Here is a 19313-nt window from a genome sequence, read left to right on the forward strand (position 1 = left end):
CTATGTATCACAAATGCATTTCTATGTATAGTGATACTATATGTAAACTAAAGTTTCTATTTTAGAAGAAATGCTTATCACTTAATTTAAATTAGTTTTGTGACATAGTTTATATGTCCTGATATGACTGAAAATGTCTCAGTATAATTTTATAATGTGTACTGTAGACAATATCTGTAGAATTTCGATTCTTATTTATTTATTTTTACTATTGTACGTTTGTAGATACACATTAATGTTTTTTAATGAAGGGAATTGTAAGGAAATTAATATTACAACAGCATTTCAATTCACCACGTAAATTCATAGTTTGGTTATATTTAATTTCGAAACAAGAATAAATATTGTAATTAATTTAAATTGCATTATTATTATTATTATTATTATTATTATACTATTTATTTAATCAAATTACTATTTTATAAATGTTTAATTTGATTATTAACAGTGATAAATTTGTAAGAAATAGGTAAAATAAAAGACACCACTGTATAAATTAATTGATAAATTTATTTGATTTTAAAATATTTACAAAACTAAACTAATAATAGTAAAACACTGACAAATTGTAAATAGCAAAATATTTTTGTATACACATTAAAGAAATACATAAAAATTAATTAACCTGAAAGAAGATATCCAAAAAAAGATAAGAAATTAATACAAAGCTTGACTGATTTTCAATACTTCACATATAAAAGTATAAAAAAAAATAAACGTTCAATATATATCATTTTGTAACCTAAAAAATATTTAAGTCGTACTGTTCTTGCAGACAATTATGTATATCTATTTTTTCACAATTAATTTCTTCTAAGATAATTAAGATTTCATAAAAGTTCAGTATTAATTTGAATGTTAACAGTAAAATAGGTAAAATTAAACAAAACCAATATAAGTAAGGGCTAAGTATTTTTGTATACACTAATTCTAAAAACTGCCTTAAGACACGAAATTACATAAGGATTAACTAAAAGACGACTTATCGACAAATATTAGAAATTAATTAATTGAACGCCTGATTGGTTCTCAATATTTCGTATAAAAAGTATAAAAAATTATAAACAAATATACATATATTTTGTAAGAAAAATAATTATGACTTATTTTAATATTATTATTGTATATTATATTATTATGAATATCTATTTTTTCTATAATTAATTTCTTCTTAAATCAAATTACGATCTTATAAAAATCACGTTTTAACTCGAGTGTTAACAGAAATGAATATAATATAGGTATAATAAAACAAGACCAATGTATAAATTAATCATTAGATGTATTTAATTTTAAAGTACTTACAAAAATAAAACTAACACATAAGTAGCAAAACATTGACAAATTGTAAAGAGTAAAATATTTTTGTATACACTAATACTAAAAACAGCCTTAAGACAGGAAATACATAGAAATTAATTAACTAAAAGAGGATATTATCCACAAATATTAGAAATTAATTAATAGAAAGCCTGATTGATTCTCAACATTTCATATAAAAGTATAAAAAATTATAAACAAATGTACAAAATATACTTCTAGGTAAGTTTTAATTATCCCGTTTCTCAGGTGGTGTGGTGATGGGCCTCTTGAATAATAAAATGTGTGGTTCTGAAAACAAAGCAATTACTTATAAGTTATGTTTACTAGTTGGTTTTTGACTGAAAATCATGTCATAATATGAATAATAACCAAAAGAAAATTGTACATATATATTACACTTAATGAATGAATTAACTTGAAGCAAAGGAATGATATACTGACTGATGTCCCAGTAGATAACCATCAATATGAAGTAAAATTAATATAACAAGAATTTTATAACGAAAAAAACGTAATTAAAGAAAAACTAACCTGGAGAATGTATCATGTAGTGTACCCATCCCTTGCTCTGTTGGATGCCAATTCCTCTCCATTCTTGTTCAGACATAAGATGAGTTTTTGGTACTAGTTTCACCATTTCTTTTGGCAAAACAACATGCCTACAACAACAGATCAATATAGTAAAATAAGATTTCACATGGAATGCGTTAAATAAGCAATAAAAAACGGACATTTTTATAAGCAACAGGTTAAAAACAATAAAATCTGTTACATACCTGTATTCGTTCTCCACGTCGTAATATTTGTCGGAATAATAGATGTTGCGTTCCATCTTCGTTATTTACGTTATTAAAATATATTTAAATTGTTTAAATAAGAATTCTTCAATTTGATGCAAATGAGGTTCTAACAGTCCACTGCGACCATGTAACGTCGATGCAAACTTGAATTTGATTGTGCTGCCAACATATAAAATGTAAATGACGCCGCACGTGTACCAACTTAAATACCAATTGTGGTAAATTTAAAAATTAAAATTTTCTATCTAAAGCTATAATTTAAAATTAATAAAATTATTTATTGTTTGCTTAATTGTTTTTAATTTGAAGGAAAATTTATTGTTAAATAAATTTTGTTATTAGGAAATGTGGATATTGATAATGATGAGTGTTCTTTTATATTCTAGAAAATTCTAGAGTGCCGTTAGGATTAACATTTATGTATTTTAAAATTTTTTATTTGCAAGTTTCATTAAAGATGTATATAATTGGTGTTTATTTGCATTTTTTAATAATTCATTAATTAATACATATAATTTATGTAGTCTATTTTAAAACATGTAAAACAAATTTTTTAAACATAATAAAAATGCATTATTGTGTTAAATAAAATGAATTCCATTTTTGAAAATATATATAATATTTATTTTTATTTAAATTTGTATTACAGAGAATTAAACATATCGACAAGATACATATATAACATGTAATTTAAAAAATGATTTGACTAGCTATTAAGGAAATAAATACAATATATAAGAAGAAATATATATTTAGGTAAGAAAAATACAATCTCATAAATCATCGTCGATATCTGTAACGTTTGAAGTGGAACCACAGCTGGAAAATATTATTATGGAATTGACATCTGAAACCCCTCTTATATGAATATTCCCATTCTCTGTTGACTATTTTAAATGCAATGTCTTCATATGGCGGACCTGCATGGAACCTCAATATAGCAAATTCTTTGTTATCTGGACAAGGAGTCTAAAAAAGCAACAATTAGTATCAATATTCCCTGTTATTAAATAATAAATTACCAAAAAATATTCGGGAGTATCATTTTTATCAATTAAATCCGGATAAAATATGTTAAATTTATATCCTTGCACAATTTTTGGCGGTGGATTATCCATATCATAATGAGTTTGATTGTACTTGTTCCATTCAAATCCAGTATGTACTCTGTTAAAATATCTAGGTTTCCTTGGCCTATACTTGTCTGACCACAAGTATACTTGGCTCTCTAGTGACGATTCAACAGAAAATTGAGCTTCATCATCACCCATTCCTTTTCTAGCCTCTTTTTGCATTTGTACTTCTTCGTGTGTCGCTGGATTGTCAGCTTTTCTACTATTTCCTATAATTTGCATTCTCGCAAATTCTAAACGTTTAATATCATCTTCTTCTGATACAACAATTGTACCAGGTTCTAGATCATCAGGATTAAGTAGTTTTGGACTGTAACTTCCAGCCATGTATGCATCAAAACATTCATTTAACATGTCGTTCTCAGCATCCTCCTCCTCCTCACTACAAAAAACAAATATAATTACTGTTTTTATTGTATATACATTATTACTAACCCTTCATTATCACTGTTATCTGCAGTTGAAGGTTCTGATTGTTCTTTATTATGACTTGGTTTCTTTCCAGTATCACTAGGTACTACTACTGCCTGTTCAGCTTTTAATACTTGAAGTTTTCGTCTCAAACCTTCCTGATGTCTATCCCTGAGTCTTGCTCTAGCCATATGAGCTGAAAATTTTTAAGATTTGTTACTTAAAACATTCCACAAAGACAAATTTTTTCTAAATATTTATTGAATTTAAAATTTCAAAGTGTCAATTTAAAACATTTTTAGCGATTTCAGATACACACCTTTTAATTGTGATAATAAAGACTCCCAATAACCAATATCAACACCATGTGATTTGCCAGTTAGTTTTGCTTCGATAGATTTCTGCAATTGCGCTAACTGGTTAGAGGTTTTTCCTTTAAACACAGAAGATACGTCAGTTGCAACAGCTTGATGTATACCTTCTCTTCTATTCAGACCCATATCATCATCTTTTTGGATCTTCTTTAGTTTTTGCAGTTCATCTTCAACAATAATAGTAATATCATTCCAATAATCCAAGTTTTTGCCTCTCTCCAATTCTATGTATACTTTTATGTCTTCAACTAGATCTTCTAGATCTTTTATATGCAGACCATTTAAATACGTATAGGGCTCATGCATTTCTACTGCATCCACTTCTTCTTCTGCACTTATATATTTTGCCAGTAGGTCAATAGGTTTTGCTAAAAAACAATGTTTAATAAATTATAACGAGTATAACAATTTCATTTACCTCTGCCATCTTGAATTCGAATATGCGATCGTAGCCTAGCTTGCTCTAAATGGAACTGATCCTCTTGCCTTTCCCATTCTTCAAATTGGGCTGCTTCTTTACTTCTCTGCATTAATTGCATCTCTTCCTCGCGTTTTTGTCTCTCTAGTTCTCTTTCAATTCTTCTCTTCTTAACCTAACTCAATTATAAATAAGACATATTTAAATAATTTGTACAAGCTAAACTGTGCTTAAACAAAATGTATTATTTTTTATATTTAATTTTAACTCACTTTTTCTAATTCTCGTTTATTTTCCTCCTGTTTAAATCTATTTCTTGCTTCTATTTCCATATGGCTGACACCAGTTAGACCCTCCTTTGCTAGCTTTTTATTCCATACAAATGTAGAAAGCAAATTGCCATCTCCAAATGGATTGTCACTGTTAGTATAATGAAGATATTCATTATCCCACCCCCTTTTTTCCTTCCTGCTCCGTTCTTTTGCCTCTTTCTTTATGAGTCGTCGAATTCTTAATTAAAATATTTTTTAAATAACTTTTATAATTAATTGTATTAATATTATAAATAATGTATAATAATCCAACTATAAAACTAAAAGATGATATAAAAATGTAATCTAATTTGAAAAGAAATAACTTGTATGTAATGTGTAGACAAATTTTTATTTTATTTGATACATGCAAATTGAAGAATATAAACTAATTATGAAAAATGATAGTTTCCTCTAAATAAGAATAGTAATTTAAAAATCCTAACCTTTTTTCTTCTGCTGTTTCATTAGCCTTAATTAGTTCCTTTTGCTTTCTTCTGGCTTCTGCTTGTTTCAATCTTTCCTCCTTCAATTTTTCTAATAATTTTAGACTCTTAGTTGAGGCTTGGCTGGTTTCAGATGAATCTGTATCAGAAGAACTACTTTCACTCGATTTTTCCTGGTTTTTATCACTTGATGATGAATCTGAATTTTCAGAAGAAGAATCACTTTCACTTGATTTCTTGGAATCCTTACACTTTGACTTTGATCTACTTCTGGTTGAGACATTCTTATTATCTGATCTGCTGCTGGATCCATTCTTATTTTTGTAAGAATAACTTGACCTTGTACTATGTCTGTCTAAAGCTCTTCTACGATCAGGACTTCTTGAGTATCTGTTTCTATAGTGATTGGGGGACACTCTAGATCTTCCGTAACTGGTGCGATCTCGACTGTAACGAGAAACTCGTCTGGATCTACCAGAGTCCCTCGATCTACTGCGTCGCCTATAACTGTCAGATCTCCTATCTCTTGAAATGTATCCATTTCTAGATCTTGAGTCACTTCTGGATCTTGATCGTCTTTTATATCTAGATCTTGACGAACTTCTTGATTTGCTCCTTCTCCTATTTGACCTGCTCCTTGAGCGTCTTGTCCCCTTTTTATCCATTTCCCTACTTCTTCTAGAGTTAAATCTACCTATACTTCGTCGGCTCTTAGAAGATATAGAGGAACTTCTTGATCTATTATAATGTCTAAACCTTACAGAACTGCCTGAACTATTACGTCTGTTTCTATTTCCAGTGCGGTAAAAATATCTAGACCTACTCCGACGTGATCTACTTCTTGAATGTGTATATCTTGCAGGTCTCGTATTATAATAGTATCCTCTTCTAGATCTGTATCTACTTACGGATCTTTCATAGTTTCTTGAAGGTCGGCGTGAATAACGAAATTGATTAGACCTGTCAAATCTTGTGCGACTTGATCGGTCAAAACTTCTGTTCCTTCTATAGCTACTTGAGCTATTTGAACTTCTAGAATTACGTCGTCTTTTAACAGCAGACCGACGTGCCGACCTCCTAGAACTTGAAGAGCTACTACGACGCCTGCTGGAACGGTCCGAAGACCGTCTTCTTGGGATATAAAAATTGCGTCAGTTTTTATACAAGACAATTAATACGACATTACCTTGTATCCCTCGGCATGTATTCTATGTCATTTAATTGTGTATATTTGTAAATCAGTCAGATTTTATAAATTATTGTAGGTTAAGTTTAAAAATGTTGTCAAAAATTTCGTACGTTCCTATGTCGTTTTGTGGATTATTTGAGGGTTATGTTTTCTTTGCGCAATTGAAATTACTAGCTACAGCGTTTTAAGGCACAGACTCAGGTATCCATGGGAACATGTTTTGTTTGCAATAATAGATGCACAAACACGTTGTGACTTGTTATAATATTCAAACTGAACACATAGTGGTTTACGGAAAAAACAACGAACGTGATGGCAACACAAAATATAAATATTATGACGCACGACATTTGCGGAGCTTTATACACTGTATTTTTAAAAATAAATTATACATTTTTAAACTCCTTAATTTCAATTATTTTTGAACATTTTATTAACAATATTAAATATTTAAAGGTATTTAACATACTATTTAATAAGGTCTTTCCATTAGATGAAATAAAAAACAAATTATATCCACAAGTCGGAGCCTTAGATACCAGATTTTGAATTTAAACAATTGAAAATCGCAAGGAACTGTTTACAAAATCTGTGGAAACCATTTCAGAATAATCAGTAGTTAGGTCATTGCCTAAGGAACACTCCAAGTTTTCGAACGAAATTACAACTATGGAAGATTCAGATGTAAGTTGAAACATTATTATTAATTTTATTATTATTAAATTTTTAATATATCTAGGAATATATTCAAATAAATTTCTAAATATATTAATTATAAATGGAGATGCTCCCTTTTGAACCCTTTCCGATGGATCGAATCCATCTGCAGGTCGAGTCGTATTGAATTCACTTTGAGTGTCGGACCGGATTCAATGGGGTTGTTCCTCGCTTACATCGATCCAATTCGTATCGATTTCCTTCCGACCCGTGGTTCCTGAACCTATTGCGTATTGAATGACGGATCGGGAGTCGGTCGAATCCACTTTTGGACCTGGATTATACAAGGTGGGCCACTGAAAACGTACTATAAGGTATTAAATGTTGGAAAATACCTTTTCGACAAAATTCATTCATTAAACCATTCAGAAAGAAAGTACACTCGTCCAATAAACATGTCAAACGTGTAATTGGAAGATGGCCCTCATTTAGGTGATTGCTATGCTTTTTTGTCAAAAGTTGAATCGTTTTTCCATTCGTTCCCAGTCTGTAATGTTTCACGGTACGTTTTCTGTGGGCCTCCTTATATTGTTAAACTGAAGCGATTTTGGAGCTAAATCAATTAGAATCTAACTGAACTAAATCTGATTGGATTCTAGATTGCTACAGACAATGGGGTCGAATACCAGGAAGAAATAAATAATGAAAATAACCGCAATATGGAGATTGCTATAGCGTCCGATCAAATCGAACAAAAGGCATCAGAAGATGAGTATATCAAAATTTTAATAAAGATAGATTCGAAAATCAAACAGTTGTCGCAACTGGAGACTTATGTCGATACTTGTTGCGATTTAATGCAATCCAAATTACTTGTCTCAGATCGAGAACTAAAAATATATGCACAGACTTTGGTATCACTGGGAAAATTGGACTCCGATAGTAGCAAGAAAGAAAAAGAGTTTGAAAACCAAATTTCTGAGTTGCTAAAACTTACAGAAATAAGGCGCACTTTAGAAGAGTAAGTATCAAAATAAATTGTGATAAAATGTACGAAGTAATTTTTAGTCTCCAAGAAGTTCAAAGAACAGTGACATTAATTGTACGTATTCTTCGGGGCCTAAGAATTTATACACAGGACACTCAACACATCTTAACTGAATTGAACCAGCAAAAAATTGAGAACGAGAAGAATTATTTACGTAAAAAAGCTATATTTGATCATTTAGGAACAGATTGTTCTGGTACTCGATATTCTTGCGAAAGTGATATGAAAGCAGATATCCCTGTCCCGTATAAGCTACGTATAATTACACTGAATCAAGCGAATCTTGGTGAATTCGAAACGGTGAGTTTATAAGGAAATATTGTTTTATTACAATTATAACGCAAATATTTTTAGCAACGCGTATTATTGATGACAAGAATTGATCAACTTAAGAGAGACATTTTTAAAGACGGATTGAAAATTGAGGCGCTTTCAACTAGAAATTTGACAATCAGTCAATTTATGGATACTATCCTTATAGAAGACATAAATTTTAATTCACAAATTCCGCTACTAGCAGATGTTCTAACTCGTCTTCAGGATCTGATAAAAGAAATGGATATTCCTATTTCCGATACTATACCAGACATTAATGGAAGCAGGGATGAAAACGATCCAATTCAAAATATCCTTAAAGGAATGGGAAATGCATGTAATCGAGCTCAACAGTCCATAAAAAAAATTTTACTCGAAGTAGACCAGTTAAATGTGCGTTGGTCAGAAGTTTTGGATATAGAATACAAAATTAAAGAGTTGGATCAAATATATCTTCAAAACAAGAACAAAATTTATGAGGTGGACGACGCGTAAATAGCCTTGGGGCATCTAGATAGTGTATTTAAAAGATTTGGTACCACAAATACTTGAGGCACAAATGATCGATTATCTATTATATTATAAGTAGTGCTAATATAAGTAGTCCAATTTCTAGTAAATTAGATTAGATAAGAAATCCAGATTTAGCTTTTATGTATGTCGAATCTCTAATTAAATTTTATTATATCTCAGTACCTTTTCACTGTGTGCAATTTTTATTAGGCATTGACGATGTGCTAAATCACTTTCAGTTATTAAGAAAATTATGTATTAAAAACGTAAAAAAATACTGTCCTTAACTCTCTTCATTTCGATAAATATCAACAAAAAATTAAGTTGAATTATAATGTCATTTTAACTTCAGGAATTTGTGGTATCTTTTGTTACAGTTCTATGTTATTTATGTATTATTTATAAATTATAATGTATTATAACAAATCATGTTGATAATAAATAAACAATTAAATTTAACAATTTCGTAATAATAAATAACTGATTTACTTCAAAGTATAAGTTTTTAGTATTATTATTTATTTTTCATTATTTGACTAAAATACATGTTATTGATTACTGACTGACAACAAAAAATGAAAGAAAATCAGAAATTTAATTTTAAAAGTGTTTGTGTTAAATTTCCAGATTTACTAATTTATCAGTAGCAAAATTTTAATTTCTTTTTTTAATGTTTCGTTGTATTTTTAATAAATCAAAATTTGTTACGGTGACTATTGATAAATATACTGCAGATCTGGCAACACTGCCACATGCTGTCATATTAATTAACTGTCAAACTATTCGTCCTGTTTTGTTTCAATTTTTACATTTCAATAAAAAATGGCAAAAAACGAAGAAGCTATTAGTAATTACCTTAAAGTAATATTAGGAGATGACATGGAACCAAATATTGTTAGGTGTGCTCTTGTAATATGATTTAACCAATTATTTTATTAGTGTCTGTTACAGTTACATTCTTTCTATGGACCATGAAGAAGATTTTGAAGAGTTTATGGATAATCTAATAGATAAAAGTAAATCTGCACATATAAATTCTTATAACGGAATTAGACATATAATATTTGGCAAAAAGAAAGTTTTATTAAAAGATGTTCCAAGTATTTCAACAAATAAACATAACTCTACCTCACAACCCAAGAAAGAGAAGAAAAAATTTAAGAATATCAGTACTTATGAAGAGCAGAAGAAGAAAAAGGAAGGTGAGTAACATCTAACAAAAATTGTAAACTTAAGTTTGTAAATTTACATTTATCAGGTAGACATCCATGTGATTGTATGGGCCAAGAACATGATTTTATGAATAATTGTTTGTTTTGTGGTAGAATTCACTGTATGGAAGAAGGACCAGGACCATGTTTATATTGTGGAAATATGGTAGTAATTTTTTGTTCAATTACATATCACTATTTCATAATTTTTATCATTAGTGTGTGATGTGTGAATATAATAAATTTTAAAATTCATAGGCAATTTTTTAGATTACAGTTAAGGGAGATGAAAATTTTGATGCCAAAAGTAGAAAGAACATCAAGTAGGAATGTTATTATATTTTATACAGTCAAATTTAAATGAAATATTTTAGGCATAAAGAGAATAAAGTGTTTGATGATGATAATGATTACTTTAAAATTAATAAGAAAAAAACTGGAGAAGAAAATAAAAAGAAAATGGTGATAGCTTTGGATTTTGCTACTAGAAAAGTTATTGAAGGCTCTGAGGAAGACAATAAAATTAGGGAAAGATTGCTAAAAGAATCAATTGAACATATGAAAAAAGCTGATACAGTTTACAAAAATTTGCAACAAGTTTCACAGTTAACGACAAATTATAACTTGAGAAAATCTGTAAGATATATTTAATTTTATAATTTTATCATCACTAACTATTTTTGATAGGTGGCCAAAGATGACTTAGTGGATTTGTTGATACAAATGAGACATAAAAAGCCTGCAGGTGTGGAAGATTTAGGGATTGAAGATGGTGTAATGCCCATTATTGATTATGGTATTAGAGTATTTGATGAAGACTTAATGGCTAATACAGATCATGGATTATGCTTAAGCATGCATCAACCATATGCTAGTCTTTTAGTTGCTGGCGTCAAACAGTATGTTGTAAATTTTGTATTGAGTAATTCTTTTCAAACGTTTTTTTTAAGACATGAAGGAAGAACCTGGCCAACAACACATAGAGGGCGTTTATGGATAGCTGCAGCAGCAAAACCCCCAGAAGAAGATGAAATATTAGCATTAGAACAATTCTATCGAGATTATTATAAAGGTAATTTAACCTCAGTTATTAATTGAGATAACTTTTTGTATTTTTAGATACTAGTTTAAAGTTTCCAAAAGATTATCCCACCAGTTGTCTATTAGGTTCCGTATATGTTGAAGACTGTTTAGATCAAGAAGCATATAGAAAAAAATTTCCTAATGGTGAAAGTAACAGTCCTTTTGTTTTAATATGTACCAATCCAATTATATTACCTATATTTTATCCAATAATTGGCAAACATAAAATCTGTAAGGCCTAGTACTTAATATATTTTTTTTTATTCTAAACATTTGGTATTTCAGATCCATTGGACAAAGAATTACATAAGTGTGCGAAATTAGCATTACAACACGCGAAACATGTGATGTAAAAATGGACATAAATTATGGGGGTTATAAATATTACAAAATTAATATATTAATAATTATTGTATTATATATATGTGTATATATAACAGAGGTGGCTAAGCTGCGGCTCGCGGGCCACATGTGATTCTTTGAAGGATTTTTTGTGGTTCTCGATAAATGTACCCAGTTCCCTTTTCATTCCAGAATTATCAAGAGAAGTAAAATAAATATGTTTAATTTTTAATATTTTATTCAATACACATATTTTGTACTTTTATTTATGTTTTCAATAAATATAATACCTTTTTTGTATACCTTTTAAATATTGCGTCTCGCGAAACTTAGCCACCCCTGGTATATAATTTTAAATGAATTCACATAGTTATCATTAAAAAATTAAGAAAAAAAATACCATATTATTTACCATTTATTTAAGGTAATCTGTAACATCTAATAAATAATTTAATAAATTACAATCTACAGAAATTAGTCTGAATAAATAAATTAGAACATTGATGCATATAAAAAGAATATTTGCACTTTTATTTAAAAGTACTTTTTCTAAATACAAATGTACATTTTCATTTTTAAAATCATAACACTCAATATTTTTATTTTATATCACAAACATTCCATCGACTATTGTCTCTTATGCGAATATTAATAAGTTTCTAAATGAATCTAATTTTATGGTACAAGCAACTTCCAAGTAATTGTAAGTTTTATATTTTTCTACATTGTTTATATACCGCATTAAATATACGATACCCATATAAAACTATTAACACAACTATTTTTTACAAATTTATTTATCACTGATGATCTTAATGTCTTTGGCTTGCTGTTTTACACATGTAAACCTTTTCTTGTAAAATGTCACTGTTGTTACTTTTCTTTGTTATCGTTAATGTTGGGGAAAAATGCTTCTATGGGTAATCTTGGATCATCAGTTGCAATTGTAAAATGATTTGGTATTCTTCTACTCGTTGGTGACACATTTTTAAACAAACCAGGTGTATCGTACTCATTTTTGAAAGACGATGTTAAATCAGAAACTCTTTGTGAATAGAGAATAGGATCATTTTTAAGTATATCTGTAGTAGTTTCTAGGTATTCTGTAGTTTGTTCAGGTTTACTATATTTCCTTATAGCATATTCAGTTGTTAATTCGGGCGTGTTAGAATCGTAAGAAATTGTCGTTTGGAAGACTTGTTCAGTTTCATTTTCTAATTCTGATTCTGTAGTAGTTGTTTCTTGAGTCTTATTATACTTGTTCTGAATTCTTGACTTCAAACTTAAAGGTGCCGTTCTTCTTCTCTGAGAAAATAAATTTGGTTTTATAGAAACTTTTGGTGTAGTGGCTTCTGTTGTAGATCTTTGTCTTCCAAAAGGCCTCAATCTGGTATTTACTGATTTTATATTCTTTTCAGTAATTATATTCTCGTTTGCTTCAGTTGTCACACTAAATCTGGGTTCTTTAGGTTTGAATTTAGTACGCATTGGTTCGCTGTTTTGTTCTTCATCGTCTTCAGGTAAGACACTATTTACTGTTGTGGTTGAAGTTGTTGGCCTCCTGGATCTATTAGGGAATCGAAGTCTAGAACTGGCAGAAGTTGTTCTATATGATTCAGTCGTGGATGAGGTGGTAGTGAATCTTTGCCTATAATCTTTGACACTGAACCTAGGTCTGTTAGATACATCATATTTAACAGGTCGACCGCGAACTCTATGTGATTTGGTAGTTGTAGTTTCTTCGGTTGTCGTTGTTGTTGTTGACGGAATCGTTGTAGCTATAGTAATTTCTTCTATTTCTGGTTGTTCAGTTGCAACAATAGTTTGAGTGCGCTGGGGTTCTGGAGTTGAAAAGTCTATTTCATTTTCTGGAATAGGAATATTAGTAGTGGGTATTATCTCCGTAGTATGTCTCTCTGTCACATCTATATCTGCATCTTTGTTTGGTTTTGTTAATTCCAAATCATTGTGAGCAGAAGTAATATGATATTTCGAAAGTTCATCTAATTGTGTTGGATGTCTTCTGTTATCAAAATCGTACTCATATCGGTTCTGTTTAACTTGGATATCTTCTTCGGTAGTGTCTGTATCTTTTACAAAGGAAGAATCAAATGATTCAGAGTTTTCTTCAGTAGATGACGAATAAGATTCTACAGAAATCTCTTCAGTGGTTTTCTTATAATCATTTTGATTCAGGTCGCCTTGAGTAATTTTGTGATTAGAAGGCATATCTGTGGGTCTTAGACGTTTTCTGTAACCTGAATTTCTTAGGGCATCAGTAGGATTTTGTCTTTGTCTAAACCTGTTTCTTCCTCTTGTACTTTTGGTAGTCGGTTCTTCAACTTCAGGAATGTCTGCTACGGTTGTTGTTCTATATCTTATTGGTCGTCGTCTCAGAGGTCTTTCAGTTTCCGTTGATAATTCGGTTTCATTTTCTTGAGTTTTTTGGACATCGTAATTTTCAGTAGTAACAGATTCTTCAGTTGTAGTTGTGCGCAATCTATTGGATGGTCTGCGTCTTCTATGTGTAATTCTTACCTTTGTTGGGTCTCTGTTTATAGTTCTGAGAGTAGTAGTCGTTTTTTCTTCATCTTCACCGCCATTTGTGGTAATTTCATTGGTGCTTTCTTGTTCTTTGTACGGATTAAATTCAGTTTGCAGTTCAGGTTTTGTTTCTGGTCTACCTAAAATGGGGAAATGTGTAGACACTTCTTTAACATCAAAGAAGTGGGGATGTGCAGTTTGATATTCATGAGTTTTTATTTTATTCGATAGTTGTGAAAATATTGTCGATACTTCTTCTTGGGTGGATGATGTAGGAACGACTCCTTCAGGCTTGTATGGAGTTGGTAAGAATGGAGGTAAGCTTAATTCTAAAATTGGTCGACTCAATTCAATAATTGGTTGCTCAGGCGGAGGGGGTCTTCTAGAACCTGAAGGTTTCTTTGGTCGCTGGGTTAAATGCGGTGGTTCTGGGAACCTGTAATGGAACGGAGGACTTTCTTGCCATTGTTTTCCTTCAGTGACTTCATAAGTTTGTAGCTTTGGTAGTGAGGTGGGTCTTTTAATGGCGTGAAAGTCGTAGTCTACATAATCAGGAGTTAATGGATTGTAGTTAGTGGGTATACTATTGTGGAATACTTTTAGTTTCTGTTTGGTAACTTCTACTTCAACTGCTTGATCGTTCTTTACTTCATTCTGAGCATAGTTAAATTTGTTTTGTTCGAATGGTGGTGGTAATTGCAAAGCAATATTTTGTGGGACATTATTTTTGATAAACTGTGTATGCTGATTTGAAGATTGGGTTGCCCCATTTTGTTCTTTTGGTTTAGAGTTCTTGTTTTTAACAGTATCCTTATCTTGGAATGGTTTATAGGGTTGTGGAGGAGGTACTAAGTTTCTTGTATATTCGTCATTTTGATTCTTGTAGTTAAAGTGAATATCGTTGGTTTGATGTTGTTGTTTGGGGAATACGTAAGCAGTCACTGGATTGTTGAATGTTTGGTAGGCGTTGTCATTTTGAATCTGCGATTGAGGAAAGCGGTTGATAAATTCAATGTGCGAATTTGGTTGATTGATAGAAAAGTGGTTTCCTCCCAATAGTATTCCTGGTGGATCTCTAGTTTTTACCGCATTGGGTCCCTGAGAAATAAAAGAATACGAACCTGAAAATTCAAAAGTAGGATCTAATAATGATCTGCAGAAAAGAAATTGTTGGTAAGCTTTACCAGAATTTGGCGCAGGCGCAAATACTTCATCTCTGTTGCTGTATGCTGTAGCTTGTCCTCTCACGGGCTTTCCTCTTTTGCCATTTCCTTGTAAGTGAGTAAATTTATTGTTGGAAGGATATTTTTTAACTGGACCAGATGAGCTGGGTCGGTTTGGTGGGATTCCACCAAGAGGAATATGAGGACCATGAGCTCCATTGAAATAACCTTGATTGGGAGGTGCGAATTTCGAGTGGGGAGTAACTTTGGAATCTGAAATCATTTATTATACGAATTTATCAACTATTTTAAAATATACTTAAAAATTCCTTAATCAACCGTTTCATGTAACTTAATCGTCATTTTATAATCAAAAAATTTTGTTAAACAACAGATATATGCTTACTGAATTTCTTCAGAGATCCTCCGGCGTTGTTGTTTGCCTTCGTAGGAATTTTCTGAGTGGTCGAAGGTGTTGTCAAAGTTGTTCCCGCAGTTGATGGTGTTTCCGCTTTCTTTAAGTTGTCATTGACAAGGGGATTCCTGTAGTGAGTAATTTCTTCTTTGAATGTTGGTTGCCGCCTTGTTCCAATGATGGGCCTCCAACCGTCAGCAGTCATAGAAATGACATCCTAAAAGTATATTTCATTTATTGATTTAATTGGTTTGGTATCAACAATGATATATTTTTTCACTATTTAAACTTTAAATTAAAAGAAATAAGTTATTCCTTACGGAAATTACTAGATCTGTCCATTATGTAAAAATATTATTGAAGGATGGATAATTTATATATTTACTGTACTGTTTGTTTTAATAATTATGTTAAGTGGAGTACAAACAGTAGACATGTGACATACAACGTAACTCGTGGTGCTTTCTATTTGCCTTAAAATACTGTCTGCTGAATTATATGTCTAGTAGGCCTAATTTTTAGGTCAAATTATATATGTACCGAGATTATATAGTAGAAAATTATACAGGAAAATACAATAAGCGGATTAATACGTGTATTACGCTTCTTATCAGGTTTTAAGTTGTATTAAAGAATTAAAGTACACTTGTAGTTGAGCAGAAATAATACTTAAAATTTTTGGTAATTAGAGTTAATATTAGGTAAATATATTAAAATATGAATATTGAATTCACCAAGTTATTATTAACTCTTTATAATTATTCTTATAATAAATTTATGTTAACACACAAGAATGAGGTTAATTTGTTACTAAAATAAATAATCGAATACATACCTGCATCTGTTGCGCATCTGTCTGAGATACTGTCACACACTGGATCAAGCATATAGTGACTGTAACTGTAAAAATAAGTGAAATTGACTTATAAACACAGATTTACAGAAATTAATCTTAATGAAAACGAATACGTTCAGTATAGTAATATAAACTAGTTCTAGACCACATTGTTATTATTATAAATATTATTGGTCTTTACATAAAATAATATAGACATAGAACATATAAATCATTTAACTTTGTTGTGTTCTACTATTTTAAATTAACTTTACTATAAAATTTGTTACAATATTTAAATGGTGTTTGAAGTAGGTAACTGTGTACATGAGGAGAAGTTAAAAAAGAAATGTGTTAAGAAACTTTGTAATTAATTAAAATTTTATAATTGTGTGCATTGCATAAAATTGTCAATGCATTTAAAACAAAATGATTCATTAAATTGGTTAATGTCAATTAAAGTATGGGCTTAAATAAATCCATTGTGTGGCAATAGTGTTTCGTTATATGATTTTTGTAATAAAGAATTTACATAATTGTTGGTGTATGTATGTGAATCACAATATCGATGTTTTAGAAGAAGAATAGTTTTTTTCTTTTTCAGGTGGAATGGTAAGTTGTAAGATTCTGTTGATGAAGAATTTCGGATGGAAGAATGGTAATAGTATTTAAATTTATATAAAGATTCATTAATTTTATTTTATGATTGCGTATTGATTTTAACGCATTTAATAGTTTATGACTTCAACATTGAACTGTAAGTATCAAGATTTGCAAATAAAATAAATTAACAATTCTTACATGTACATTAAACCTCTTGCAATAAAGGTGTAGCAATTAATTAATATTTCAAAATAACAGACTAAGAATCATTGCAAAATTATTGACAACATTATAAGTAAACTATTTTTTTGTATATTTATATTATTTGAAAATTTTAGAAATGGCACTGTAATATCAAAAACGTAGAATAGGATATAATTTTTATGACAATTGGGCATCTAAAGATACAAATATGGCCAGTTTTAGGTTTTTTCCCGAAAGACGTTCATCCCGTATTCTTCTCAATATTAGTTTTCTTTTTAGTGCATAACAATTAAAAATATAAAAGAAAAATAGTCGTATAATTCCTTAAAATCGTAAATTTGAATGTATGTTTACAATATGTGTTTTTATAATGAATATGGATATATCTTGGTTCAGGCAACTACATACTTCGAATCTATGCACAATTTAATTGGCATTTCATTTCATGTCTCAATTATTAGCTTGCTGCAATGGGTTTCCGATATTTTTGCCAATTTGCCAGCGTCAAAGGATCTTCGTGTTCGCCTCGCTCCATAAAATTCGTAATTTTCAATTAATACAAAAGGAAATCGCAAAAGGAAAACACATAGTACGTTAATTATTTAGAAATTTGCTCGAACAAACCCATTACATAACTTCTCTTCGCGGAATTTGTATATTTGCTTGAAAATTAATTAAAGAACTACAAATTGTTCTGCTACAAATATCGTGCTAATTAATAATCTTTTTATGGTTTGCGAAGTTTTATTTTGTCACGTTTCGTAATTATTTTTGTTAATTATTGCCTTAGTGCAACAAATTATATGGTATCGGCTTCAGATAGTAAACAATTTGCATTTTGTGTATTATATTAAATTTTAGTAAATTAACATTTAATTACGATAAAGTAACTTTCAGTCATCAGTTTTCTAATCAAACAGTATTCTATGTTAAATAGTGAAACTTACTACGAGAGATTCATTAATAATGTTTCTGCATTTATCTACCATATAATTTAACTTGTGCAAGCCTGAAAACGAAAATATTCTTGAAAATATGGTTGTGCAGGTATAATTACATCTACTGTTAGATTTCATAACGTGATTAAAATAATTACAAAAATGCTGAACTAAATATTATTGCTGTTTATATTATATAAAACCGATCTTCATTATTTCATCAAGCAACTTTCATTGACATTTTTAAAAGTAATATTTCAAAGTACCAGTTAAACAGATGTTTAATAAATGATGAAATGGCGGAAGTCTAAGATTAAAGATTAGATAGGTCGTAAATAACAATTAAATTAATACTATTAGACTACGATTACTTATGAAAGTGTAACTATTTCTTAATTATTAAAATTGAACTGAGATCTTATGTGTCTTTTGGTCAAATGTATATTTGTATTAGTTATTAATAGATGAATTTTGGTGGATGCGCAGATGATGAATGAATGAAATGAAAAGTAAAACGTAACAAAAATGTCTAGACCAAAATACAATCAATATTAAAAAAACCAATTTGGAATTATCTTGTACAAAAATAAATTTGGAATGTGGTAAAAAGTGTGTCATAATGATTATTATTAATGAATACATATACAAGATAATTAAGCCAATTTATTATATTACATACCTGCTAAATGTTTCCATCGCACTGGCGACATTGTCCTAGAAAAAAAAATCATACAATCAGTATAATAGAAACATTCACTTTGAACTGAATTTAATTCGTAAATTTATTGCTTAATTATTTAGTTATAAATGTATAATAAATAATATTTAAATACTTGAGATTTGGAATATCTAAAGTCTATTTTATATTTTGCATTGATAAAACATTTCGACCGAGAAAAGGAAGAAAGTCTCAGCAGGACGTGTTTGTAACAAAACTGTGTGACGATTGATTTCCCCTACAAACACAAAAACGCGTGAAGGAGGCCATCCTGGAAGAGGCAAACCAATTTACGTATTAAATGCCGGGTTTAGTCAAT

General features: G+C 29.9%; 5 protein-coding genes across 7 annotated transcripts; 2 read left to right on the forward strand and 3 right to left on the reverse strand.

Moving 5' to 3' along the window:
• Positions 1–1263: 1263 nt before the first annotated feature.
• On the reverse strand, positions 1264–2272 carry LOC109595708 (cyclin-dependent kinases regulatory subunit). Its single transcript, XM_020011129.2, has 3 exons — positions 2100–2272; positions 1855–1982; positions 1264–1611 (listed from the first exon to the last, which is right to left on the reverse strand). The coding sequence occupies exons 1-3, from the start codon at positions 2153–2155 to the stop codon at positions 1550–1552; spliced, it is 246 nt and encodes an 81-aa protein (XP_019866688.1). The 5' UTR covers positions 2156–2272; the 3' UTR covers positions 1264–1549.
• Positions 2273–2858: 586 nt separating this feature from the next.
• Positions 2859–6678, reverse strand: LOC109596050 (cactin). 2 transcript variants are annotated; one of them, XM_049970554.1, is made up of 8 exons: positions 6403–6678; positions 5217–6344; positions 4732–4969; positions 4460–4634; positions 3987–4409; positions 3692–3863; positions 3146–3638; positions 2859–3092 (listed from the first exon to the last, which is right to left on the reverse strand). In XM_049970554.1, the coding sequence occupies exons 1-8, from the start codon at positions 6417–6419 to the stop codon at positions 2904–2906; spliced, it is 2835 nt and encodes a 944-aa protein (XP_049826511.1). In that variant the 5' UTR covers positions 6420–6678; the 3' UTR covers positions 2859–2903. The 2 variants fall into 2 exon arrangements, with proteins under 2 accessions (XP_049826511.1, XP_019867067.1); XM_020011508.2 differs by having other exon boundaries at positions 5217–6347.
• Positions 6679–6868: 190 nt separating this feature from the next.
• On the forward strand, positions 6869–9400 carry LOC109595691 (uncharacterized). 2 transcript variants are annotated; one of them, XM_020011111.2, is made up of 4 exons: positions 6869–7089; positions 7722–8083; positions 8131–8410; positions 8465–9400. In XM_020011111.2, exons 1-4 carry the CDS (start codon positions 7075–7077, stop codon positions 8918–8920), a joined length of 1113 nt encoding a protein of 370 aa, XP_019866670.2. In that variant the 5' UTR covers positions 6869–7074; the 3' UTR covers positions 8921–9400. The 2 variants fall into 2 exon arrangements, with proteins under 2 accessions (XP_019866670.2, XP_049826512.1); XM_049970555.1 differs by lacking the exon at positions 6869–7089 and adding an exon at positions 7254–7410.
• A 312-nt stretch (positions 9401–9712) lies between these two features.
• Positions 9713–11739, forward strand: LOC109595621 (activating signal cointegrator 1). Its single transcript, XM_020011030.2, has 9 exons — positions 9713–9837; positions 9890–10140; positions 10197–10315; positions 10420–10472; positions 10524–10785; positions 10837–11048; positions 11100–11221; positions 11269–11463; positions 11518–11739. Exons 1-9 carry the CDS (start codon positions 9761–9763, stop codon positions 11583–11585), a joined length of 1359 nt encoding a protein of 452 aa, XP_019866589.1. The 5' UTR covers positions 9713–9760; the 3' UTR covers positions 11586–11739.
• Positions 11740–11844: 105 nt separating this feature from the next.
• LOC109594997 (mucin-5AC) lies at positions 11845–18977 on the reverse strand. The gene is made up of 5 exons (XM_020010273.2): positions 18956–18977; positions 16532–16596; positions 15688–15913; positions 15303–15554; positions 11845–15239 (listed from the first exon to the last, which is right to left on the reverse strand). Exons 2-5 carry the CDS (start codon positions 16535–16537, stop codon positions 12448–12450), a joined length of 3276 nt encoding a protein of 1091 aa, XP_019865832.2. The 5' UTR covers positions 16538–16596; positions 18956–18977; the 3' UTR covers positions 11845–12447.
• Positions 18978–19313: the final 336 nt, after the last annotated feature.

This window comes from Aethina tumida, chromosome 1 (genome assembly GCF_024364675.1).
Source record: "Aethina tumida isolate Nest 87 chromosome 1, icAetTumi1.1, whole genome shotgun sequence".
Lineage (NCBI taxonomy): Eukaryota > Metazoa > Arthropoda > Insecta > Coleoptera > Nitidulidae > Aethina > Aethina tumida.

What these genes read in the sequence shown, in the direction of transcription:
- LOC109594997 (XM_020010273.2), bottom strand. An exon ending in AGGATCTCTGAAGAAATTCA is followed by an intron (nt 15,555 to 15,687) that starts GTAAGCATATAT and finishes AAATGATTTCAG; the next exon opens with ATTCCAAAGTTACTCCCCAC. An exon ending in TGCGCCTGCGCCAAATTCTG is followed by an intron (nt 15,240 to 15,302) that starts GTAAAGCTTACC and finishes TTGAATTTTCAG; the next exon opens with GTTCGTATTCTTTTATTTCT.
- LOC109595621 (XM_020011030.2), top strand. Translation starts at nt 9,761, where the DNA reads ATGGCAAAAAACGAAGAAGCTATTAGTAATTACCTTAAAGTAATATTA. An exon ending in GTTTATATTGTGGAAATATG is followed by an intron (nt 10,316 to 10,419) that starts GTAGTAATTTTT and finishes GCAATTTTTTAG; the next exon opens with ATTACAGTTAAGGGAGATGA. An exon ending in CTATCGAGATTATTATAAAG is followed by an intron (nt 11,222 to 11,268) that starts GTAATTTAACCT and finishes TTGTATTTTTAG; the next exon opens with ATACTAGTTTAAAGTTTCCA.
- LOC109596050 (XM_020011508.2), bottom strand. An exon ending in ATAAACGAGAATTAGAAAAA is followed by an intron (nt 4,635 to 4,731) that starts GTGAGTTAAAAT and finishes TAATTGAGTTAG; the next exon opens with GTTAAGAAGAGAAGAATTGA. An exon ending in GATAACAGTGATAATGAAGG is followed by an intron (nt 3,639 to 3,691) that starts GTTAGTAATAAT and finishes TGTTTTTTGTAG; the next exon opens with TGAGGAGGAGGAGGATGCTG.
- LOC109595708 (XM_020011129.2), bottom strand. Translation starts at nt 2,155, where the DNA reads ATGGAACGCAACATCTATTATTCCGACAAATATTACGACGTGGAGAAC. An exon ending in GACGTGGAGAACGAATACAG is followed by an intron (nt 1,983 to 2,099) that starts GTATGTAACAGA and finishes CTGTTGTTGTAG; the next exon opens with GCATGTTGTTTTGCCAAAAG. An exon ending in CTACATGATACATTCTCCAG is followed by an intron (nt 1,612 to 1,854) that starts GTTAGTTTTTCT and finishes CTTTGTTTTCAG; the next exon opens with AACCACACATTTTATTATTC.
- LOC109595691 (XM_049970555.1), top strand. Translation starts at nt 7,360, where the DNA reads ATGACGGATCGGGAGTCGGTCGAATCCACTTTTGGACCTGGATTATAC. An exon ending in ATAAGGCGCACTTTAGAAGA is followed by an intron (nt 8,084 to 8,130) that starts GTAAGTATCAAA and finishes AGTAATTTTTAG; the next exon opens with TCTCCAAGAAGTTCAAAGAA. An exon ending in ATCTTGGTGAATTCGAAACG is followed by an intron (nt 8,411 to 8,464) that starts GTGAGTTTATAA and finishes AAATATTTTTAG; the next exon opens with CAACGCGTATTATTGATGAC.